Raw genomic sequence first — 25,828 nt, 5'->3', positions numbered from 1 at the left:
TGAGTGGGTACACTTTCCTCTTTCTCCTGTTATCAAGGTTTCCATTATTATCACTGTATTATTTGCACAATAAAAACAAATTTACAATGAAAAATGAAAAGACAGAGAAAATATGAGCCCCTAGGTTGGCCTGTGGTCATGCCTTGAGTCTAGCTGCAACTCCTGGCCTTCTAAAGTAATTCTGACAGCGGTACTCCTAAAGAAGTCAGCTTTTTCTGGACAAAGGAGGGAAGGAGAGAAATATAGTGCATGACCTGTGGCAAGAGGCCCCTGGTCCTTTGCCATCATGCTTCAGATGTTTGTGTCATTGCTGTATTAATGTGATGCTCTCACTGGGGCTGGGGAGGTATGGCTGTGATCAGGGTTTCCCAGCCAGACCTCTTTGCATCTGATGGCTGTCACTGTTCCTTGTTCATTTTTATTGTTGGCTCTCCCGCCTGGGGCTTGGGTTTGGCCTTGCTGGAGGAAGGGCCAATCCAGGATTCTCTCTGATTGAAGGACAGAGGCCAAGGTGACCTCAGCCTGCAAAGAGAACCGTGAAACAGCAACATCCATGCCTGGGGTGCAGAGCTGGGGCCCAGAGAGTCTTCTTTAGTTTATGCTCACACTCCCTGTCTCACTCGACTTTATTCTGTCCTGTAGATCACCATTCCTTTCAGGATTCCATGTGTTTGCCCGTGCTGTTCCTTCAGTCTAGAGTACCTTTCCTGGTGTTTCCTGACAACCCTGTCCATCCTTTAATACCACTTCCTTGATGAAACTTTTCCCAGTCGCCTTTTGGGGAATGACTCATTCCCTCCTCTGAATCCCAGAGCACTTGATTTGTATCTTTCCTATGGCAATTGTGTTTTTCTGCAGTATGTTATAGTTATTTATGTCCAGGTCTGTTTCTCCCACTAAATGGTGAGCTTCTCAAGGTGGCCAAGGAATATGTCTTATCCAACTCTGATTCCCACACAGCGTGGCCAACGTCTGGCATATGGTAGGTGCTCAATCAACGTGTGGAATGACATTCAATTACAACAGCTGAGTTCTTCCTCTTTCTGTGTCATAGACTCTCTGGGGAAGCTGTTGAGATTGTAGGCAGATGACCAGTTGGTTTTATGTCCATTTCTTCCCTGTGCGTTTTGAAAGGGGCAGGAAGAGGAAGAGAGTTAAAGCTATCTGTGGATCCATATTCCGGAGCTTTCAGCCAGGGGTCCTTAGAGAGGATAATAATATGAATAATAACTAACATGTGCATAGACTCTTATACCTTCACACCCATTAACTCTGCTGGGTCTCACGAGGACTCTAGGACATAGGCTGGGTAGGCAATATTTGGTTTGTCCCAACATTACAGCCAGGGAACCCAAGGCTCAGAAAAATGAAGTGATTTGCTCAAGATTACATCAACTCAAAGGAGACTCAAACCCAGACCTATTAATTTCAAATCACACGCTTTTAGGATTGCAGAGGTGACAAAAACACAGACTCTCCTCCTCTCAATAAATGTCCACAGAATGAAGGAAAGGAGCCCATGGTTTAACCCTTGAGAAGTTGTACCTGCATCACATCCCAGTTGTTATCCTCATGCCTCTTTATTTACTCATCTAGGAGTCTTGCTTCTCAAAGTTAGGAACCGTGCCTTCTCCCTGATTTCTCTCCCCACAGCTCAGGTCTTTGGCAAGCCCGTCACTTTTGCTGGGTCTTGGTTTCCATGTTTGTAAAATGTGGAGGCTGAGCTAGAAGTTTAAATTGGGTCACTTTCCCACCAGTGCCCAGCACAGAACCTGGCCCATGGTTTCCATCACCGTCCCCGTTGACGACTCTCAGCTCCAACACTAGAGGCCTCCAGGACTCCAGCTGACATGATGGAGTGTGTACCCTGCACGTTGCAGCCTCTCCCCAGGCTGGCTGTGGAAACCAAGCCTCCTCCAGACAGCAGGGCTGCTCTGCTCACACGGATCAAGTTGGGAACCTCATTAGTCATGTCAGATGACATAGTTAACACTTGGGGCCAGCACAACCAGTTCATCAAAAGCTCCTATGTGCCTGGCTTCATCACTGTAGCTGAGGAACTACTGTATGTGGAGCAGGCAGCACATCAGAGGAGCAGAGCCAGAGTGCTTCCAAATTGGTTTTGATTAATTGCATGGACATGTCTTTAATTGGTGCCAGGGTAGTGGCCAGAGAACTTATGGGAAAGCAGGATGTTATGCTTTCATTCCCTGAAGTCCCATAAAGCAATGAAAGATGAGGAACAGAATCACTGCTCGTTGAAAATTTATCGACCGTGCAGACCCAGAAAACACAAATAACTATCTGAATTGAAACCTAACCTCATTTTCCCAACTCAATGGAAGCCATGCATGTTCCCCTCTGTGCCCCTGTCTGCCTGCTGAGATGTACAACCGAGTGGAAGGTGTGATTTCTAAGAAATTAGTGCTTTAGCTTGGAGACGGCATACTCAGCTTTCCCAGATGGACGCAGAGGTATCTGGGAAGGCCCCTCCCCTCAAAAACATCACTCCCTCCAGCCCATCACCATCCTGTGAGCTTATGTCAGGGGCTGATCCACTTTGGGTGAAGTATTCATTCACACATTCATCTTTCTTTTCCACCTTTGGAGATTTATTTTGAGTGTGTCCTAAATACATAGCACTGTTTTGGTGTCATGGGGGGGATACAGAAGAGAGACAAGAACAGGCCTCTCCCTCAGGGAAAGCGTTATCTAAGAGAAAAGACAGGACAGGTCCACAGGTGAAGTAATGCACGATGGGCACATTACAGAGTAGATGAAGCATTGGCATCAAGAGGAATTGGGTTCAAATCTCAGCCCTGATTCTTATCACTGAGCCACCACCAATGTCACTCCATTCTCTGAGTTTTAACTACAGAGTAGGAAAATAACATGGCACGTGGTGGTCATGAGGCTTATAAGACATAGCAGAACTGAAGGAATACAGTATAGGGCCTGGCACTGATCAATAAAGGGTTACTAATTCTGGATAAATGTCACCAGGGCAGTTCTGAGAAAGTGCTATGTGAGAGTTCACGTATTCATGGAGCAAATGTTTACCAATCACAGACTCTGTACCAGGCTTTGTGCTGGGCATTAAGGATTTAGACAGGAAGCTCTGCTCTTGACAAGACTGAGGTCCACTTGGGACTAGCAATGCTATAGTACTGTAAGAATGGCAAATCATTACAGGTGTGCTGAGAGAAGTCTGCTCTGAGTCAATGGGGAGGAAAGGAGACAGCGGTCACTTCTACCCAGGGAAAAGAAATAGGGTAGATTTGCCCAAAGAGGTGATGCTTGAGCTAAGTCCTAAAAAATGAGAAGATTTTCATTTGCAGATAAAGCACAAAAGGGTCTTCCATGCACAATACCACCGTGTTCTTTTTGGTCCTAGAACAAGCAACAGTTATCCCCTAGGATCTTGGAATCAGCTGCTCTCTTTGTATGGAAAGTTCTTCCCCTAGATTTTCCCAAAGCGGACCCCTTGATATTTATAACCTTGTATTTTCTTATGTATTCCTTTGTTCATTGTGTGTCTCCCCCACTAGAATGGCAGGTCCAAGAGAACATGAGATCTTGGCTATCTTTTTCTCCACTCTGTGTTGCCTGGCATAGTGTAGGTGTTTGATACAAGTTTGTTGCACAAATAAATAAATAAACAACAGGAGGCACAGGAGGGCATACTGCAATCAAGGAATCATAAGCACACTGCCTGGTGCACAGTGGGCATTGGCTTATTTTTTCTCATAAAATTGAACAACAAGGAATACATAAAGCATAGGCTGGAGGAATTGAGGTGGGAGGTAACAGAGGTGGCCTCTGAGCCTTGAAGGCCAAGAAGGATGATCATGTGATGGGATGTTGGGAAGGATCAGGAGGATTAAATAAGACAACTTTTAAATCTTTTCCTACCTTGGACTTCTCAGACTTCCTCCCAAACAAATCATCTTGCAGGTCTCCTCACTCATACCCCTCCTTTCTACTCCACCCTGTCTGGAGTTGTAAGGACATCTAACACACCATTTCCTGCCGATGTAAATCATGGACTGATGTATGATGCTTGTTCTCATTTTTTACCATCCCTCAGGTGGAGATGGCCGCATAACTCAGGGTGGAGGCCCCAAGCAAAGGCAGCCTTTCCACAGGGTGGCAAATAAGGGCGAACTGTTTACCCACCAGCACCTTCCTGGCCCTGCTCCCAGATAATTTTATGTCCTCTGGTCCTGGATCTGCTCCTTAGTTGGATGCACCTCAGTTCACTTGCTGGAGCACTGATGTGTGACTGTTTAACTGCTGCTGCTTCCTGTCCCAGGGATCCTGGGCCTCAGGGAACATGGAAAAGAGACAAGAAAGAGGGCTTTATATGAGGTAAGCTTTGACAGTCATAATAAAGGCCAAAAACTAACTTACACTTACACAGTGCTTAACAATTTACAAAGCTCTAGAGAACTCCTATTCATCCTTCAAGACCTTGCACAAATATTACCTCTTTTCACCCACCTTCAACTCTCCCCTCCACACTTTGTAAAATCTCCATTATAGCCCTTATTACCTTGTAATGAATTTATCTGTGTATGTGTTTCATTTCCTTCATTAAACAATCAGCTCCTTGGGAGCAGATCTCTTCTCTCCCAGTAAAACCCATTTCTTTCTTTCTTAGAAAGTAATTTTTATCATACATATTTTTCTAATTATAGAAGTAATATTTGTAGTTATAATGATCAAGAATTTTATATTTAAAAATATAATGAAGAAAATTTAAAATCACCTGTAGTTTCATCACCCAGATAAAACTACTGGTAATATTTTGAGTATATCTTGAGCCTTTGTTTACCATATAGAAAGTAAAAATGGGACTATATAATGCATGTGGTTTTATAATCTGGTTTTAGTACCTATCCTATTGTGAACATAAAAACATCGTTGACAATTCTTCAGAAACATCATTTTCAAATGGCTGCATTATTTCATTTAGTGAGTATACAATTTACCTGACAGTTTCCTCATTGTGGGACATTTGGGCTAGTTACTCCTTTTTACTGTTTTACAAATAAAATGAACAGCTTATACATAAATCTTTGTTTGCATCTTTGACTATTTCCTTAAGAAAGATTCCTAGAAATGGAATTTCTTGGTCAACCGGTTTAAAATCTAAAGGTTATTGATGTTCACTGCCAAACTGCTCTAAGAAAGTGATACTAATTTACAATTCCACCAACAGATGATGTGCCCGTCTCACAGTGTCCTGACCCGCATTAAGTATTATCACATTGGAAACTTTACCAAGTCCAGTGTTCTTTTCACAGCGCCCCTCATGGTGAGAAATATTTATTAAATGCAGCAAAAAATTATTCAACCACACTTAGAGTTGTCTTCTTCCAGGATATCAACCTTCAAGGGTATATTTAGTTGAACAGTGCTTCTGCTGCTTTAAACATTTCTACAATTTTGACTTGAAAATTCCCCACAGAGCAGACAACCCATTATTTTGTATCTAAACTGCAATACAATTCTGTCTTTGGGGGATGGTTTTTTTTTTTTTTTTTTTTTTTTTTTTTTAATTTTTGGCAACAATCAAAAGCCATTTGGAACTCACGGTAAATGAGAAGAGGCGCTGCAGCTGGGTTTGGGATCAGAAATGAGGTGTAATATTACAGTAATGAGATTGAGGTATTTTTGTGACTTATAAAGGGGAGTCCCCCAGGAGTTCTTGGGCAGTAGTGGCATCATCAGAACAAGTGCCAGGCCTCCCAGCACGACCATTCCAAAGTGGCTACACGCAGGTGGAGGCATGAGTCTAGCATGTGTAATCATGGAAACTCCTCTCGTGACTTCATCGTTACTCCGTTATAGCTCCAGGTACAGGTGTCAACTTACTTCAGAGTTGATGCTGTTCCATTCTCTCTTCATCAAGCCCACTTAGGCCTGATGTGACTCTAAGACAAGACCTTAGAGGGCCAGTTGAGGGGGAGGAGGGACCACGGCCTGGCAATGGAAAGAGCCTTCAGACTCCAGTCAGAAAGACCTGGGTCTGAGCCTGGCTCTGCCTTTTACCAGCTGTGTGTTAGGCCTCATTTGTAGAAGATCTTACTTCACAGGATTGTCAGGAGAAGTAGAGAATATGTAGAATTACACAGACATTGAGACATAACATACACACACAGAAAATAGCTAACACGTATTGGCATTTACTCTGCTTTATATACATGTAGCAAACCCTGATGTTCTGCTACCCAGAAGCCATTTCTCTCTTGCTACCTCCCACCACAGCTCCCTGATACTTAAGGGTGATTATGTGGTGCAGTTCTGGCCAGTGAGATTTAGGTAGAACCTTGCAGGGAGTTACTGGCAGAGCTTTTGCTAAGTCTGGAGTGTCTTCTCACCCCAACCTCTTCCTGCCTTGAACTTGGGGATGAAGGTTGGACATCATAGCTATCTTGTAATCAAGATGGAAAAGCCAAAGGAGCACCTCTGGAATTCTTGTTATGTCAGAAAGTAACTACCAATTTGTTTGTCAGTGTTAGTTATTATTACTTGTGGCTAATACACATGCATAAAAAGTGTCCACATTATAATAGATGCTCTATAAAATGTTTCCATTTAACACTCATATTCAAATATAATTCCTCCATCCAGAGAAATAATGATATAATTGATGATCATCTCATATATATGCAGCACTTGACAATTTTCAGAAATTTTCACATCACTTTGTTATTTGATCCTTATAACCCTGCAAGGAAGGCAACTTTTTATCCTAAAGATCCTTTTAAATTGCAATATTTAAGAAGTATTTTAGAATGCTTACATGCTACCTATAGGCTTCTCTTCTCATTTTTTTTTAAATTTGGGGGGGGCATAGTTAGATTTATTTATTTAATTTTAGGGGAGGTTCTGGGGATTGAACCTAGAACCTTGTGCATGGTTAAGCATGCACTCTGTCACTTGAGCTATACCGTCCCCTGAGTTTGTCCTCTTTTCTTCCTTTTCCTCTTTCTTCTTTCCTTCCATGCCAATTCTGGGCCTATTTTTCTCAGACCCACGCCCCAGCGTTCTGCTCTGCTCTGCAACACAGGGAGGTTGATCGATTCAGGCTGCAAATCCAGGCCCCGACTTTGGCTAAGGGGAAGTCCTAGCAGGAGATTCGGGGTAGGTGGGTGGGGGAGGAAGAGGCCAGAATGTTTCTTATCCTCCCCATCTGCTTTGGGTCGCATTTCTAGCTACACATTTCTCATGGCTCCTGCTCCCCCTGATAGGCCTGCTAAGGTTCAGGCTTCTGATCACCTGGCCCCTGGCTTCTGTCTCCTGTCTCCCTGGCCCCTGGTGACACTGCCTCCTCTCTCTGCCACTTTGCCTTATGGGTAGCAGTAGTTTCCTGCTCCAAGCTCTGGGATGCCTCTCTGTCCCCATCCTATCACCTGTGTATCCAATCCACCTCATTAAGATCCCTCTGCTGTAAATACTTGATGTATCTTCTTTTTCCTTAGTTAGACTCATTGATTCACAGTACCTTTTTAGGGCATCCACTCAGGGCCAGGCTCTATAAAAGATGCACAGGGCAAGAGGTGCTCCAGTCTAAGGAGTAAAGTGAAGTCTCAGAGTATGCCAGTCTCTGCTGAGACATCCCCAAACTCAGCAGAAGTTACAGGTAAGCCCTGCATGGCCTGGGCTTCCTCCTTCTTCCAGAGGCAAGCCAAAGACAATGTGCAGGACGCTTGATATGTCCCCTTCACTGCCCACTGCATGAGTGAGCTTGAGGGTGCTTCTGGATGGTGGCAGAAATGCCTGCTGGCTTTCACATCCTCCCAGGCAAATGCTCCCACCAGGGGTTCTCAGTCTCGGGAGAGTCCAGCTCCACCACCTACTTCTTTATTCCCTCCCATTCTCTCCCAAACACCCTTACCTGGGAAGCAGGGAGAATCTTTTCCAGAGTATTTGCTTCAGCAAAATGCCAAAATTATCCATAAATGCTAATCAGGGAGGGAAGTCAAAGTTACCAAGTTTACTTTAGAATGCCTAGATATCTTGCATGGGATTTTGCAAACAGACTGAACACAAAACCCATTTCCCCATTTAAAGTTTCATGGCTCTGTCAATTTAGACAACCATTCTGAGCCTCAGTTTTCTTATCTATGAAATGGAGACAATAAATGTCTTCCTCACATAATGATTGTTTCTGATTTGGGAACTTCCAGAAACATGGCCAACGATCCTAATATAGATGATTTCCCCATCCCACCCCCCTGCTACAGATACATAGAAATGCTGGATGAACTATAACAAACATGTTCTGTTTTTATTGCCACATTTGAAAAATATAAAGAGAAACCCCCGGATATCAGAAATGAAAAACTCAAAGCGAGAACAGGGTGCAGGTGATGCGCCTTAGCAGCCACAGGGGTTTCACCCTTAGCTGTAGACCCCGAGAGCTGCAGGCCAGGGTTCCAGTGTGCACTAAGGAGCAGGAGAGGGGGCTTCAGGCCCAGACCAGCGAGAAAGTGGGAAGCCCTGACATGAAGCCCTGACATTGGAAACTCTGCCCCCTTCCATGAAAAGGAGATTGGAAAAACTGTCCCCCAGTGTTAGAGAAGTCCAAGGAAGCTTGATATCTGAAGAGACCTTGGGTAGGGAAGAAATGGCTCTCATGAGAGACAGAAATCCTAGTCTCTGCCAAGTGCATGTAGAGGTTTAAATTTACTCTACCTGTATGTACAGGTCCCTACTGAGATAAATTAACATAAAAATTGGTCCAGACCTTAAAATTCTCAGGTTAGGGCTGAAGTAAGACCTATTAAAATTCTTAGGTTAGGCTGAAATGAATTCAAAACAGCTCTGCAGGGATACTTAAAAAGGCAAGGCTTGCAGAATCCACTAGAAAAAACAATCCCTGAAGAAGATGCTCACAAAAGGTAACAAACCACATGAGGAAAGAAATGTGCAAAATGGAGAGTCAACCAGCACAACAAATTAGAGATAAGGGTAAAAACAGGACCATTTGAAAGAGACTATGAATTGGGATGATTAAATAGATATGAGAAGCAACAGAAGCCATAATAAAGGAAAAGAATAGTATAAGGGAAAAGAGTTGGGACATTTGAAAAAGAACCATATAGGACATATTGAAATGAAAAACATAGGCACTGAAATTAAAAATGAATTAGAAGAAGATAAACAACAAGTTTATACTGAATAGCACAAGGTACTATATTCAATATCTTGTAGTAACTTATGGTTAAAGTGAATATGAAAACGAATATATGTATGTTCATGTATGACTGAAGTATTGTGCTGTACACCAGAAATTGACATAGCATTGTAAACTGACTATACTTCAATAAAAATAAATATTAAAAAAAGAAGAAGAAACAAATTAGAAGGGACATTTGAGGAAATCACTCAAAATGGAGTAAAAAAAGAAAGACAGATATAGAAATCCTGAATAAGAGTTTAAGAGATATGAGGGATAAAAAGAGAACCTCAAGCATATGTCTAATAGGAATTCCAGAAAGATTTACTAGAGGGAATGGCGGAGAATCATTATTAAAAATATTATAGCTATATAAGTCAGGGTTCTCCAGAGAAACAGTACCAACAATTTCATAACTAGTCATAAAGTGATGAAACTGCAAAAACACAAGGCAAAGAGTAAAATATAAAAGCCCTCAGTGGAAAAGGACAGGTTACCAAAAGGGACGTTAACTACCACAGCAGCCTTCCAATCAGCAGCAATGGAAACCAGAAGAATTTCTCTCCACAGTTAAATTCTTGAGTGATAACCAAATTTTCAGACAAGCAAAGAAAATGAGTTTACCTTACAAAACCTTGCTTAGAGAATACTAATGGATATACTTCAATAAAAAGAAAATTAAGAAAAAATAAGTTAGATGTAAGGAGAAGAGTGCAAGTGAGGTTCTCAAGGCAGCTCACATTAGCCCAAAGAGCCGACTTAAAATCTCAGGAATTTTGAGAACTAGTTGCTAAACATAGTTATTGCTAAAAACTAAAACCTGTTAACTTAGATTTAAATGAATTATTTTTAAAATAAAGGTAAAATAAATCCTCACAATATATCACTGCTTAATTATTCTACTACAGTTTTGCTATTATCTATGCTCTTGGGATTATTTCTACCTCCTGCATCTATATGGTAGAAATACTACAGAACAGTGTGCTGCTGTGCCTCTTTTCCCATCCTTAAATCTGAGTGATGTCACCTTGGTAACTTGAGCATTTGTATTCCAGAGATCAACAAATGCTACAAACCAGGGCTCCCATACCCCTACCACGTGAAACTGGTTGTTAAATATCTATCAGCACACCACTGAGTATAAGAAATAATGGTTTCCACTGGTGGGTATATATCCAAGAGAACTGAAAACATATGTCCACAAAAATGCTTGTACACAAATGTTCATAGCAGCATTATGTATAACAGCCAAAAAGTGGAAATAACTCAGATGTTCACCAACTAATGAATAGATAAATAAAATGTGATTTATCCATACAATGGAATATTATTTAGGCATAAGAAGCATTGAAGTACTGATACATGTTCCAACATGGATGAACCTTGAAAACATGCTAAGTGAAAGAAGCCAGACACAAAAAGCCAAATATTATATGACTCCATTTATATGAAATATCCAGAATAGGCAAATCCATATAGAGACACAACATAGAGTCACGGTTGCTAGGGGCTAGGGAAGGAGGAATGGGGAGTGACTGATAATGGGTATGGGGTTTCTTTGGGGGATAATGAAAATGTTCTAAAATTAGATAGTGGTGATGGCTGCACAGTTTTGTGGATATGCTAAAAACTGCTGAATTGTATACTTTAAAAGGGTGAGCTTTATTGTACATGACTTACATTTTAATAAAAAGAAAGGACTAAAGAAGGGTTGACAAAGAAGTTGGTGTGAAGGTTTGTAAATCTAAATAAATACTGGCTGTTAAAATGTCTAATAAAAGGGGGTGAGTGGTTAAAAGTAAGTTGGAACTAAAATACTAAAAGCCAAATTACTTGGAAGATAGGAGGTGGAGATTAGAATTAAGGAATTCTAAGGCTCCTGAAATCTTCACAATGAACTAGAGATAGTGACTAACTTAACAATGTTGGGTCAAGTATGCACATTAATAACCTAAGAACACCCCTGAAAGAATACAATTAGAATGTGTAACTTCCAAACCACTAGTGAGACTAAAAAGGAAGTAAAGAAAACAACCAATTAAAAGAGGGCAGGATGAGAGAATAAAGCAAATAAAACACATGGCAAATAGGTTAAAAAAAAATAAACAAACAAGGCAGGAGGGTATAGCTCAGTGGTAGTGTACGCTTAGCATGCACAAGGTCCTGGGTTCAGTCCCCAGTACCTCCATTAAATAAATAAATAAACACATTTTAAAAAGAAAGCAAAAATTAGTATAAAAAAGATAATAATACAGAAATGTTAAAAGGATGGGAGAAATATACTAAACAAATACTAAGTGAAATAATGCAAGAAGAGTAGATTTTAAGTCAAAAAGCATTACTAAGGATAGACTCATATGCTTTAATGATAAACGGGATAGTTCACCAGGAAGATATAATGACCCAAAACATGTTTGTACCAACTGGAAACATTGCCTCCAAACATATAAGACAGAATTACAAGGAGAAATGGACAGATCCACATAGTGGGAGATTTCGTCACATCTCCTTCAGCAGCTGTTAAGAGTAAGAAGACAAAATACTTGTAAGGCTATAGAAGATTTGAACAACACGAAGATCATTTTTCTTTCCGTCTTTCCACACTTTTGTTCCTGGGCCTCGGAAGTTCCTCCTCCCTGCAGGTACACGCGGAGTCAGTTGCTGAGCTTTGTGGATTCTCACTGTTCAGTGGGCTGGTTCCCTGCAACACACTTTCATCCTGGAGCTAGTTCTTTGCCTCAGGCTTTAGTTGTCTTGCCTGAACCATTGTAATTGGCTCCTAATTGACTCCCTTATACTTATGGAGAATTGCCCAAATGGCGTGTGGTTCAGTAGTTCCACGTGGACACTATAAATTTTTATCTTCGGTTTAAGCCAGGCAAAAGTTACTGCAATATTTCAGTCACAGTGGAATCACTTTCACTGAACTGAGCTCTGATGTGAAGCTATCAGTTATTTGGAGGGATGGTAGAGACAAAATCCTGGGAAACTCCCTCTGGCTGGGATATTATTCCAGGCACATACAGTATCCTCTTTATGAGGAAACTTGGGAGGAAATATTCTGAAGTCTGTACTTCTCTTTCACAACCAGTTCGTACATATTTTATGGACACTAAATCATGTAACTGATATTTCCACTTTGCTAGGGTCACTAGGGAACTCACAGCCAAATTTGCTGGCTACTTATAAAAAGTACAGTAGTCTCCCCTTACCCGCTGTTTTTCTTTCCACAGTTTTAGTTACCTGTGGTCAGCTAAGGTCAGAAAATACTACATGGGAGATTCTAGAAATAAACAACTCCTAAGTTTTAAATTGCTCACTGTTCTGAGTAACATGATGAAACCTCACGCTGCCTGGTCTGTCCCATCCATGATCCCCAACCATTGACGTTGTCTGCTCCTGAAATCCAACCATAAACATTGTCATGGTTCTCAATGGTGCAATGTGACCCGCAGCAGATGACCCTCATCAATACATCAGGTCAATGGTAGCCTAATGATACATCACAATGTTTGACACTCACCTCACTTCATCTCATCACATAGAAAATTTACCATCTCACATCTTCACAAGAAGAAGTGAGGTGAGTACAGTACAATAAGATGTTTTGAGAAAGACCACACTGGCATAATTTCTATTACAGTAAATCATTATAATTGTCCTATTTTGTTATTAGTTATTGTTGTTAATCTTTTCTGTGCCTAATTTATTAAACTTTGTCATAAGTATGTAGTATAGGAAAAAACATAGTATGTATAGGGTTCAGTTTATCCTTGGTTTCAAACATCCACTGGCATTATGAAATGTATCCCCTGAAAATAAGGGAGGGACTACTGTATACAGAATACTAATAGCTAATATTTATTGAGTGCTTGCTCTGAACCACACACTGTTCAAAATGCTTTAGATTGATTAATCTATTTAACCCTCATCTCATTCCAATGAGATAGGACCATTACGATTCCCATTTAAAGATGAGGAAATTGAGGCCCAGAAAGGTTACGTAACTGGCCCAGCATATACAGCTAGCAAGATGGAAAGCCAGAATCCAGGCAGTCTTGTCCCAGAGTTCATACTCTTAACAACTATATGATATTAGCTTTTTAAGTCTTATGATATGCATGCCTGTGTGCTAATCATAACCAATAGCTCTATTAATTTCCTATGTTTATACCGTTGCTTCTGTCCAAGATGTATGAACAGGGATTAGATTTACCTTCTCTCTTGAAGCGGCTAAAAATCTGGACAAAACATATGAAACAATGATTTTTAAGACATTGGATATCAGGCAACTAAAGACAGTGATCCCTGAGATATAGGAAATAAATGAGGTAAGCTCTGTGATTGTCCCTGCTTATCTCCTAGAGAGAATTTCCAGGCCATGGTACCAAGAGAGTAAACCCAGGCAGAGCCTAATAGTTTCCCTGGGTTGAAGAGATGGAGTGAGCAATCTGGGGTGGTCAAGGTGGCACTAGTTCACGGGGAAGAATGTCAAAGAGAAGAGAGCTGCACAAAAAGGAAGCTCTGGCTATCTGCTAAGGGTCCCCCTCGAGTCTTCAGCGTCCGTGATGAAACTACCTGAGGTAAGAAAAAGAACCATCCAAAAGAATTAGAAGGAACAATTCTTGGAGGTCACATAGGTCCACTTCCTGTTCCCAACAGTTCCCAACATTCAGAGTGGCAAGGAATATTTCACAAGACATCAGATGGGCTTTGCCACAATAATGGGGCAAAATTAGCCCTAGGCTAATGTTTGCTCTGGTCACCTAACAAAGCTTAAAAGTAATAGCCAAAAGCTCTTTCTAAAAAGCCAAAGGGCCCATGTAGAAGGAGCCATAATGAAAAAAGAATCAGTCAATTAAACCTGACCAAGATAGGTAGAAGGGACAGATAAGGATATTAAAATAGTTATGACTATATTCCATGTGATCAAGAAGCTAGAGAAAAGAGTGAAATTGTTAAATGGAGACATGGATGATATTAAAAAAAAACCCACAGAAAGATACCACTTCATACTCATTAGGATGGATATGGTGAAAAAAGAAAAGAAAAGAAAAGAAAAGTGCTGGAGACAATGTGGAGAAATTGGAATCCTCACCTCATACATTGTTGGCGGGAAAGTAAAATGGAGCAATCATTGTGGAAAATAGTCTGGTGGTTCCTCAATAAGTTAAACATATAAAACCATATTACCCAGCAGTTCCATTCCTAGGTAAATACTCAAGAGAATTAAAAACAGATGTTTAAACAAAAACTTGTACATGCATGTTCATAGCAGCACTATTCATAATAGTCAAAAAGTGGAGACGAGCTAAATGTCCATCAGTGAATGAACAGATAAACAAGCTGTGGTATATCAGTACAATAGACTATTATTCAGCCCTAAAAGGTAATGAAGTACTAACACATGCTATGACATGGATGAACCTTGAAAACATTATGCTAAGTGAAAGGAGCCAGACACAAAGGTTACATATTGCATGATTCCATTTATATGAAATGTCCAGAACAGGCAAATTCAGAGAGACAGAAAGGTGATTGGTTGCCAGGGGCTGGGGGGTAAGGGATGAATGGAGAGTGACTGCTCGATGGATTCAAAGTTTCCTCCTGGAGTGATGAAAATGTTCTGGAACTAGAGAGGTAATGGTTGCACAGCACTGTGAATGTGCTAAATGCCACTAAGACTAAATGCCACTTTAAAATGGTTAACCTGGTGAATTTAATCACAGATTTTAAAAAGCAATTTCCATAAAAGTCTGTTCTTTCATTCATCTATCAAACATTTATTGAACAGTTCTAGGCAAGCTTTATTCTGAATGGAGGGAATGGAGAGAGAAATCAGATGAGGTCTTGGCTTTTGAGTTCATGGTTTGGTAGGGGAGGAAAAACATTCTGCAAACAATTAAGTTCAGTTAAGTGTTTTAGCTTCCTTGATGTAAGACTGGGCATTGTACATCGGGGGCTGCTTTACTGAGAAGTGGGGGACGGAGAGCAGCAACGGTAAGGCTGAGGCTTGAGTGTTGAGTAGGAGTTTGCCAGATGGATGGCAGCAGGAATGGATTCCAGGCAGAGGGTGTGACTTGAACAAGCTCAAAAAGCTGGTGTCAAAAGGCCTCCAGTTTTCAGCAAACTCCTAACTAAACAGCGCATGCACAGCAGCGTAGGTGGACTTCAGGACAGTGAGGTGACAGGTGGGTGACTGGCTGGCTGCAGTAGGCGACATTAAGAAATGTTAGAGGAATGACATGGACCTGACTGGATGTGAGGGTCAAAGGATGTGTGACTCCAAGATTGGGCCACTTGGTGGGTGGTGGATATTGCCAGTCCCTAAGGCAGGTCTGCAAGATATTCTGTTCTCAGGGGACATCAAACCAGAATTTACACTCCTTGTCTTATGTATTCTATTTTTAATTTTTGTTGTTGTTGTTATTTGAAACCTACATCCCTTTTCCTCGGGCTTCCTCTGTTTTCCTGTTTGAAATATATGTTACTATGGAAATGTCATGGCACAGTACAGTGGCATTTACAAGTGAAGTGTAAAGAATTTTCAGAACATCTAGAAACACAAGCCTAGGATTTAGTAATATAAGCCCTAATGATGTGATAGTATTCATACCTTCAGACATTGTCATAAATATAAACATACCCAGAAATTTGAGACAGCATAGAGGAGATAGTTGAGAACTTTATTAGGATTTATGTGCCCAGATTTTTTTAAATGTATACGAGAAATATTAAAAACACAAGACATAACACACTACTTGGGAAGAACATCTGGAAAAAAATGAATGACAGAATGCCAACATTTACTTATGAATACACACCTCTGGGAGAAGGACCAGGGGTCTGGGCACCCCAGGGATCTTGGAAAAACTTTTGCATCACCTTCTTTGCCATAAATACATTCCCTCCAAATTGCATGTGAATCAATTGTTGGTAAATCATGTTTATCAAATGCCAAGGTGACCATTATTTTAAAGTTATCTTAAGAATGCACAATTTAGTAAAGGAAATTATTACCAACAGAATAATGGAAAAAAAAAATCACTGGACTGAGTGAAATTCAAGGTCCTTCATTATTATCCTGGCTTTCCCACCACTTAGATGTGTGATTCAAGAAAATTCACTCAACCTCCCTGGGCCCATTTCCTTATCTATCTGGGTTGTAATTCTGAATTTTCACTTATTAAGTCCTTAAAATAAGGTACAGGGGTACTGGCCTACAGCCTCATGTCCACTTTCTTCTGTGAGCTAACACTGCACTGACTGAATCCTTGAGGACAGAACTCAGGGCCCTTTTAATAAGAGGAGCGAGGGATGGCCAGGCCAGCAGGCCAGTTACCACTGCTTTGTGTATTTTGCCTCCTTATGCTCCACTTTCTCATTCCCACAATCGTCCCAACTGTGATGGTCTAAAGAGGGAATTCAGCAAATGACTATTCACTGGATGTTTCTGGAGGATGAAGCTGAGGCAGAGAGATGGGTCTGGTGAAATGCTGAACTTTTGGCTTCTTTAAACATTTCTGAACTGCCCAAATTTTCTACAATGGGCAAAAATATATAGCAACCACAAGCATTAAACCCTCTTTTTCCTGGCTTTTAGTCAATGCCCTGGTCTCCCAGAAATAATGCAAACTTTGCCCAGTTCTTGTGTTTGGAACAGGACACAGGTCACACATCTTTTAAGAGAAGCAGCCAGTACAGTTTCCTGGTCTGTTCAGCTTAAACAGCAAAGAAATCATGCATTTGTCCTTGTGGTTGGATGCCATCTAGCTCCAGGCAAGGGCCTTTGCCAACTGGCTTCAGAAAAGGCCATTTATCAACAGTGTTTAGGCACCGCCTTTATTAATCTGCCATATAGAAAGTGCAAAACACACCGGTAAGAATACTTTTGTCATCTTAAACAAAATAGGTTTAGGCCTTATTAACTGGTGAGAAGTTGAAGGCAAGGAGTCAGGCCTTCTGCTGATCACTACCATGCTGTAGACTAACTCAGGAGCTGTTAGGAAGAATGAAGAAGCAAAGGGAATTACTATCTATTGAATACTTACTACACGCCAGAGTTTGTGCTGGTCACCTCATATACATTATTTTAATGCAAGCCTCACATCTAATAATCACTATCTAACATACATCTGTCTTATTTCTTGTCTGTCTTCCACACTTAAATGTAAGCTCAAGAAGAACTTTTTTTAAATCTTGTTCACTGTTATATCCTCAGTGTGTAGAATAGGTCAGCCACATAAAAGCAATCAATAAACATTTGTTGAAAGGACAAAATGAACAACTCCATGAGACAGGTTTTATTATTCCCCTTTCATAGATGAGTAACCTGAAGTGTTCCACAGGTACAAATGAACTGCCCAAAGTCACATGGCTTGTTAAGGAGCAGGATTAAAACCCCAATCTCACTCTTTTGTTCTTTCTATAGACCAAGAGATTCAGACCTTGAAGAACTCTTCTAGCTCAACAAGCCTATAACCTACATGCCTGTAAAACATGTATTTACCTGTGTACTCCTTGGAAAGTCTGAAATTCCACTGAGGAGATATATTTGGCATTTTAATGATAAACATTTTGCTAAAGTAATGGTGAAAGAAACATTTTCCCAACAACAATTTCATCTATGGATAGATAGGCATTATCTACATCATTTCTCACTTTAAAATCCCGTGACATGACTACTTTTCAGATATAAATAAAAGCACAGTCATTCTGGACACCAACAAAATAACATTTGCAAACCTTAAGAGTTTTGCAAGTTACAATACTAAGGTGACTACTGATATGCTTGTGGCATCCTCAGTATGGAATACCAAGTATTCCCGTGTATACCATGTTGTTTGAATGTTTCACTATGGGAGGAGGTAGACTTGGTACATTGAAAGCCATTCCTATCCTAAAGAAATTATATGGAAGGCTCAAGGATTCTTCAGAAAGTCAGTTGCAATAAAATCCATCTCAGGAATATTCATTTTGTATGAGAGAATGCAAGAACAAGGTTAATTTTACCCAGGAGAGTATTTCAAATCCTTTCCCATTTGTCAGAATATACTTGAACCACATGTGCTCCTTTACCTCCCTAGGACCACGTAGCAGGAACATGCCACCTGTGGTGTCTTCTCATACCATGCGTGGTATCTTCTTATAACACTTGAGTTTTTTTTGCAGGGATTCTGGTCACATAGCCCTCTCCTTTCAGGAAGGCCCTTTTCCTTTCTGTCCCATTCCTGCTACCAACATAGTAGTATCATGCAGTCTCCATGTTGACCCAGTCAGCTAATTGTTTCTGGGCCAAATTAGTGGTTTGGCCCCATTCTCTCCATTGCCAACTTTTGGTGCTATTGTTTTATTCTGATAATAAAACCAATAATATTTTAGAGAAATATTTTTGGATTTATGTGTATAATTCTGTATAACATTCTTTTCACTTAACATTATAATAAGCATTTTGCCATGCTGTTTTAACACTTCAGAAGCATTAATTATAATGACTGCATAACAGCCTATATTGTATAGTCATACTGCGATTTACTTAATCAATTTTCTACTGTTGGACTTCTAGATTGTTAAGCATAAATTTTGCCCACATTTTAGACTATTTCTTTAGGACAGAGTCCCAGAAGTAGAATTAAAGGATCAGAAGATATGAACATTTTTAAAGCTCCTGATAGATACTGCCAAATTGCTTTTCAGAAAGCTGTTGCCAATTTACACTTTCAACACTGCCAGCGTGTTTTTCTACCAATATAGACTGGTCCAAAGGATAATAAAATGTAAGTGAAACATATAGTCCTTAAATTATTAATGCAGTTGGAGAGGCATCATGACCACAGCAGAGAGGCCTGTGGCAAAGGTCATATCTATTGCCAGGTACGCAATTAAAAATGAGTTAGTGTGAGCACATGCAACTGAAGATTTATAAGAGTGAGGAGCAACATAATTAGATTTGAAACCGTCAAATCTAAGGTCTGTATCTGCTTGGTCCCCTGCTATACCCCAGCACACAGGACAGTGTCTGGCACATACAGCCACTCAATAAAAACTTGCTGAATTAACACAGAATCTTATTTCAGATGCAGTTTTTCAGCAGCTGTAGGATTCAGTCACTCCTGGAGTCAAGGGACATATGACTGGCTGGATGAAACACCCTTGTACAGGTCTGTTCAATCCTGAGATTCTATTTCAACTTTGGAAAATCAATTTAAATGAAGGTGACACAAAATGGCTCTCTTTAGGAGAAAAACAAGTAAACACATCTAACAGGACATAGTTTGGCACAAGTTGCAAATATATATATACATATACATACTATATATGTGTATATATATACACAAATATATATATACATACTATATATGTATATATATATACAAATATATATATATACATGTATAGTATGTATATGTATATACAAGCATCCAAAAAATATAAATCAGTGAGTTTCGTCACCTCCATAGTAGTCACTTTCACAGGTAATAACAAACTTACTCAAATGCTGCCCATTGTCAAGGCAATTTTGGAACTACCTTCAATTCATTCTGTTATCACAGGTTGTAACTTGGCATCATTTTCACTATTGCCAAAATTGTTTTTGAGATATTACAAAGGCATACTTTAGGTAGTAGCTTATGTAATATCATTTTTAGGCAAAAATAGCACAAAACTTATTTTGTGGCTCAGAATATGGTCAAGGTGAAATAGTCTTCCATTTAGTTCTAGTTCACTCTCCCGGCCCTATAAGGATTCCCTTTAATATACTACAATTTCTATAGTACCAAATTGTCAGACACTGCCAGATCAATTTAGCATTAAATGTCATCAGTGGAAAAGGATCAATCATCTGTCATTTTTATAAACACACTTTATACACACTAGACCAGGTGTCAACAAACTATGGTCCTTGGGCAAAATCTGGCCCATCATCTGTTTTTCTATGACCTGCAAGCTAAGAATGTTTTCAAAAAATATTTTTAACAGTTGAAAAAAAATTTTGTGACATGCAAAAACTATATGAAATTTAAACCCCAGTATTCATAAACAAAGTTTTATTAGGACGCAGCCATGCTCATCTGTTTCCATATTAGCTATGCCTGCTTTTGCATTAAAATGCTGAGAACTTATAACAGACACTGTATGGCCCATACTGCCTAAGACATTTCCTTTACATAAGAAGTTTGCTCACCTCTTCACTAAATCCAAGTGGGTCCTTGGAGATACTGAAGTTTCCCACCGAAGATTTTTTGTCTCTGGTTATTAATACTAGGAGAAGGGTGATGCAACTGGGACAGCATTTGCAAGGATCTGATAAGGCAGAGACTAGAGAACATAAATACAAGAAAGCGGCCTCAGATAGGGTGTGAGACTTTGGTAAAATCTTAGAGGACTGCTCCAACTAAGAAGCAGTTGGAGAACGCAGGGTTACATATACAATTCCAGCAGCAAAAAGACTCTTACTAACTGAGCCACATAGGACATAATGACCAATTCCAAGGAGCCTAATGAGACTTACTGGCAATGATGTCTGCAAACAGCAAGTTGGCTGACCAGGACATGTGATACGGTGACAATCCCAACAGTACCCTGTTCCTTTAGTACACATCCTCAAGTCATTTAGCATCCAGATTTATCCAGCCATCTCCAATGGCAACTCTGAACTCTAAGAAACGGATCTGAAAGGAAGACTCTGGAAAGCAGGCCCCGGGTACACATTCTTGGCAAACAACAAGATTTCAGTAAGAACTCAGAGCCAGGGGCAGAATTCAGAAGACTGGAGAACTATCCATATGTTTTTTGAAATCAAAGATTGGTAAACATTTTATTCTGGTTTAGACCACTAACAGTGGGACAGGTGGAAGGTGGGGTAATGGGTAGAGAAAGGATTGGATAAACTCAATGATGGGATGATCTGCCCTGGAAGGTGCTTATTCCCCCCAGAACTCCCAGCTGTGGTATATAACATTCCCTGTGGTTTGTGAACCAGAATGGGGAAGAGGAAGATCAGCCTGAAAGCCAGAGATTCCTTGACTGTGTGTTGAGCTTGAGATTTATGGTAAAGGTCTGCAGAGAGCCAGCGCTCCTCCAGATGCCCTACAGGGAGCCAGGCTTCATCTCCTATGGTTAGATGGAGCTTCTTCCGCCAGGGTAAATACAGTTGCTGGGAGAATGGGATTTGGATATTATATCTCTGAAAAACTTTCATGACTCCTGAGGACCAGAGGTAACCAAATTGCCTCAAGAAATTAGTAATAATGGTTACCTCTGGGGAGTGGAGTCCCTGGTGGCTAAGGGTGAAAGGGAGATTTTTGTTCCTTCTCTATGTGTCTAATAATAATAATAATAATAATAATAATAATAATAATAATAATAATAAAACAAGGAGGGGTGGGTATGGCTCAGTGATAGAGTGCTTAGCATGCACGAGGTTTTGGGTTTGATTCCCAATACCTCCATTAAAAAAAAAATAATAATAATAAAAAACATGAACACATTCCCCTATGTTATCCCACCCTACTTTTTAAGGACAGGAAGGCAACCGGGGCCAGCAATGGAGCAGACAATTTCCGTAGTCAAGACTATAGGGCCGAAGTGGGGAGTCGGGAGAGGGACACGGAAACCAGGAGAGGAGTTGCAGTTGAGTGGAAAATCACAGGCAAAAGGGCAATTCAAGATCAGCACACCCAAGTGGCCAAAAGCAGCTATTGGAGAGTGTGGTCTAGAACTAGAAAACAAAGCTCAGGGAAACAGAGGAACAAGAACAAACCAGTTAAGAATAAACCGAGTGATATCTGAAAAAGCCAAGGACAAGGGCCTGAGGCATGATGATGGGTAGATCTCTGAGATTACAGGATTAGACACTCTAGAGGTCTAGGGAGCAAGATGCCGGCAAAATAAAGGGTCAGAAATAAAATGGATTTGGGTGTTGGGCACATACGGGGTACTGTTACAGAACTCTCTTGTTTGGGCGTATGGAGATCATGCTCTAACCTGGGGTGGAGAGATTCCGAGCAGCCACATGTGAATGGACTGCTTTGAATGAGTATTTTTAATTTCTCTCAAACTTGAGGCTTCTTAGGGTGTATTATCATCTCATTGAATATTTTCTGGGAAGCAAAATGGATAATGGGTTCAGGTAGAAGTGTGACCTGACTACCACACAGGGCATGATTTAAGGTAATAAACTAAGTCTTTTTCATTATGGCTACTTGGAACAATTTAAATTCACCCTTCTGATTACCTGCTTCCAGTTGCTTTGTGTCCAAACCCTGTCTGGGACAACATTGCTTCTGGTACCCTACCCTCCAGCATGGTCTTGGTCTAGTATCTTTGGAAGGGTCACTCCAGCTCTGTTCACAGGACAGGAATAGATCCAGAAATAAATTCTTTCAGGGCCTCTGTGTTATCAAAGATTGGAGATAATGCCTATAGGTACTGTTGTGGGAACTTGCTCAAGGCGTAGGAGCATACAATTCTGCAACAGTTACCCCTCCGCTTCCCCCGGGGCTGAGTGACGATTATTATGTTCAGCCACAAAGCTGCCAGCCATGAGGGCTTTCAGCAGTGGGGAACCCAGGGCCTCATCTGATGTAGGAAGATGTAAGAATTGAGATGAAATATCTACAAATTGCTAAGTAGGCAGAAGTCTGTGAGCCATTGTTGGTTTGAGTTTTCTTGCACAGTATCTTCTATTTGTGGGATAAGCTCTAGGTTTCAGGGAACATCAAAGCTGACAGGTATTAGTAATTTTTTGAAGGCAATAGAGATAGTGAAAGAACAGAACTAAGAATAACTTGCTGAATAAATGTTGGGCCTCTATGATCAACCAATATTTTTTACTAACTTACCAGTTAAATAGGAGCTGCTACATGTAAAAATCCTTGGGTTAAAACATAGACATTGGCCAATCCTGCGAAATGCTGTTACTAACCATCTTCCACTTCCACCCCCACCCCCACCCAACACACACACACCCCCCTCCATTAGGCATTCTAAGATGTTTCTAGTCTATGTGGTATTACTTGGAACCCACTTGCGAAAAGTTTCATTCCATAAATCCTGGCAGAGAGCCAGGGAGAGATAAAGGATTTTGAACCAGTAGAGAATGCTTTTTGAGGGTTTGATGAGAGAATTAGATAATCAAATAAGTGGTTATTATAAACCTATCCACAGACTCAGGGGGAAGCAATTTATAAACTACTAGCATAGAGTTGGCGGCAGAAGAGTGGAAGCAAATTACTCCAAACTGTTCACCTTCTGCAACACCATTATCTTCCTCTTTAGATTTTGCTATTTCAGCCAATAGTGCCATCATTTTCCTGCTGAGGCAGGTTTGCAGCCTCACACTGTTCCACCTGCCTGGGAATCTTCCCTAATTTCCTAGCCCCCTAGTCTCATCCTTCCTTATGGATCCAGTCTAGGAACCACATCATCCATGAAGTCTACCCAGCCCTTGGTAATCTTATTTCACAGCCTCACACTGTCAATGCTCAGCAGTGTTCTAAAAACTGTCAGTGCTCAGAAAAACACCTGACAATGTTGATGTGAGTTACCAAAAACAGGCTGCTGTGTGGGCACCAGCACGTAGGCAGTGAGCTCCCTTAATTCAAGGTCTAGGGTGTTAGTCTTTCTCCTCATACATCACAGCCTGGGCCCAAATCCCCTGGTTTACATTTTCTGGGGCCAGATCCTTCCCCTCCAGCAGAGGGGATACACCCAAATGAGTCTTGGGGGTCCAAAGTGCAAGACTAGAATGAACAAACCTAGCTCTTCTGTCGGGGTAGGTCTGTGAGATCAGTAAGGGGTGGCCAACCCTGAGTTCTGGGGGCTCCCAGAGTCATTTGGGCTGCATCTGCTCTTAGCATTGCTCCCTATGTCAGCATGCCACTGCTTTCTGTACCATACCTCAGGCCCTGACTGTGGAGCAGGCTGGAACTGTAGGCTTTCTTTTGGGTCCTCCCAGAAGAGTATGCCTCCCTGTGCACAGAGACTCCAAAAGGTCCTGCTCCCACCTTTCATTGGTATGATCCCCTGAGGCAGAATATTGAGAACAAAGGAAGAGGACAGCCATAACAAACTAAGGTCTGGACAGTGAAGAGATCCAAACTTGTTAAGCAAAAAAAAAAAATAAAATAAAATAAAATAAAATTAAAAATTAAAAAATTAAAAAAAAATTAAGTACAAGCAAGGACCAGAAGTCAACAGCCAAAAGTTCTTCAAAGTGTGGAGAACAGCAAGGAAGATGGCCCAAGAGTCCAGCAAAGAGTGAACAGGAGGGCCATAACATGGAAGGAAGACGGAGGAGTGGTAAAGAAGCTGAAAATAGATGAGCAGCAAATGAAGGTGCCTAAGTGTGAGGCAGCTTTCTAGGTGGGGTGGGGCCACCCCACATTCCTTTCACCACGGAGTGAACGAATCCTGAGCTGCCCTGGCGGGAAGGCTTGTTGAAGATGAAGCCTGCAGCAGCTGGCTGGCAGGATGATGGATTTTGGGATGGGATACAGGCACAGTTATTTCCCCAGCAGCTTCGCACTGGAGATGACTCCACGTTTCAGAACTTGTTACCTTTCTCCTCACACATGAGCTCTTTTTCTTAGTTTCCTTTGAAAGATCAGACCGAAAGTCAAGTTTTCGAGGTTTAGGTTCATCCTTTAAAATACCCGATGCAACTTTTGCGGAAACTTTCTTCATATTCAAGTTTTCTTTCAGAATGAGTCTAACGGTTTCTTTATCTAAATTTAACTCTTCAGCCATCATCCTCACAGTTAACTGCCTATTTGAACAAACCAAGTCCTTGACCTTCTGGATGTTTTCATCCGTCCGGTGGGTGACTGGACGACCACTTCGGGCATCATCTCGAACATCTTCCCGCCCTTCTTTAAACCTCTTGTGCCAGTCAAAGACTCTGGCCCTTGACATGACTTCATTCCCATAAGCTTCTTTTAAAAGATGGTGGGTCTCACTTGCAGACTTGTTCAATTTCACGCAGAATTTGATACTAATCCTTTGTTCTAGATAGCGGTCGCTCATTTTATCACTTAAACAATACAAGAACGTTAAAAGTCCACTACTGTGAGGGGAAGACAGGAGAACTATTCTCTAGAGGGCTGCAGGTGGAATCATGTCGCTATTCTTGCTCCTCTGGAAGCCTCATCACGGAAGAGTCATTGCTTTTCTGAGTTTTAGCCCCTCGGCTTCCAGTCTAGAAGCTGATGCGGGGGCCAGAGAGTGGCTGCAAAGCTGGGGATAATGAAATCTCCAACAACTTACGTCTGCGTCCAACTAATGCACGCAGATATGCTGGGGGTGTGCAAATGAGTCACCAAGGTAGTCCGGTTCCGCGGCCCTTAAAAGTCTATGGCGATTTCTGCAGCAGAAGCCTATGTGGTGGCAACTTAAGCAAGCAAGAAGCGATGCACCGGTGATACAACGTGCAAGCTCGCTCCAGATCTGCGGAAAGCCGCGCACGCCAAACCTACCGGAGGAGCCGGGCGTTCGCCTGCTGTAGAGTCCCGGGAGACACGCCCGCATGCGCCATTCCCTCCCATCCTGGGTAGGCCGTGCGCAGGCGCACTGCGGCAACCCACGCCAGGCCCCGCCTCCGCCTCGCCACACCCGAGCAAGCGCGCTTCCTTGCGCGTGCCC

General features: G+C 41.3%; 1 protein-coding gene across 5 annotated transcripts; it reads right to left on the bottom strand.

The window, feature by feature from the left end:
- GVQW3 (GVQW motif containing 3) lies at nucleotides 1–25,777 on the bottom strand. Of its 5 annotated transcripts, none has more exons than XM_074372688.1 (3): nucleotides 20,373–25,777; nucleotides 4,177–15,394; nucleotides 1–1,118 (listed from the first exon to the last, which is right to left on the bottom strand). In XM_074372688.1, exon 1 carries the CDS (start codon nucleotides 25,211–25,213, stop codon nucleotides 24,581–24,583), a length of 633 nt encoding a protein of 210 aa, XP_074228789.1. In that variant the 5' UTR covers nucleotides 25,214–25,777; the 3' UTR covers nucleotides 1–1,118; nucleotides 4,177–15,394; nucleotides 20,373–24,580. The 5 variants fall into 5 exon arrangements, with proteins under 5 accessions (XP_074228789.1, XP_074228790.1, XP_045364964.1 ...); XM_074372689.1 differs by having other exon boundaries at nucleotides 4,177–4,323; XM_045509008.2 differs by lacking the exon at nucleotides 4,177–15,394 and having other exon boundaries at nucleotides 1–2,304; nucleotides 24,749–25,777.
- Nucleotides 25,778–25,828: the final 51 nt, after the last annotated feature.

The sequence above is a fragment of the Camelus bactrianus genome, chromosome 10, assembly GCF_048773025.1.
Source record: "Camelus bactrianus isolate YW-2024 breed Bactrian camel chromosome 10, ASM4877302v1, whole genome shotgun sequence".
In the NCBI taxonomy this organism is placed as follows: Eukaryota; Metazoa; Chordata; class Mammalia; order Artiodactyla; family Camelidae; genus Camelus; species Camelus bactrianus.
The sequence above is the reverse complement of the archived record's forward strand: the minus strand, read 5'-3'. Positions and strand labels throughout refer to the sequence as shown.

Bases quoted from the DNA above. Each gene is read 5' to 3' on its own strand.
- GVQW3 (XM_045509008.2), bottom strand. From the start codon at position 25,213: ATGAGCGACCGCTATCTAGAACAAAGGATTAGTATCAAATTCTGCGTG. The intron at 2,305-24,748 runs GTAACAAGTTCT...GTTTCAATTCAG, and splicing joins GCTCATGTGTGAGGAGAAAG to ATAGTTATTTGTGTTTTCTG.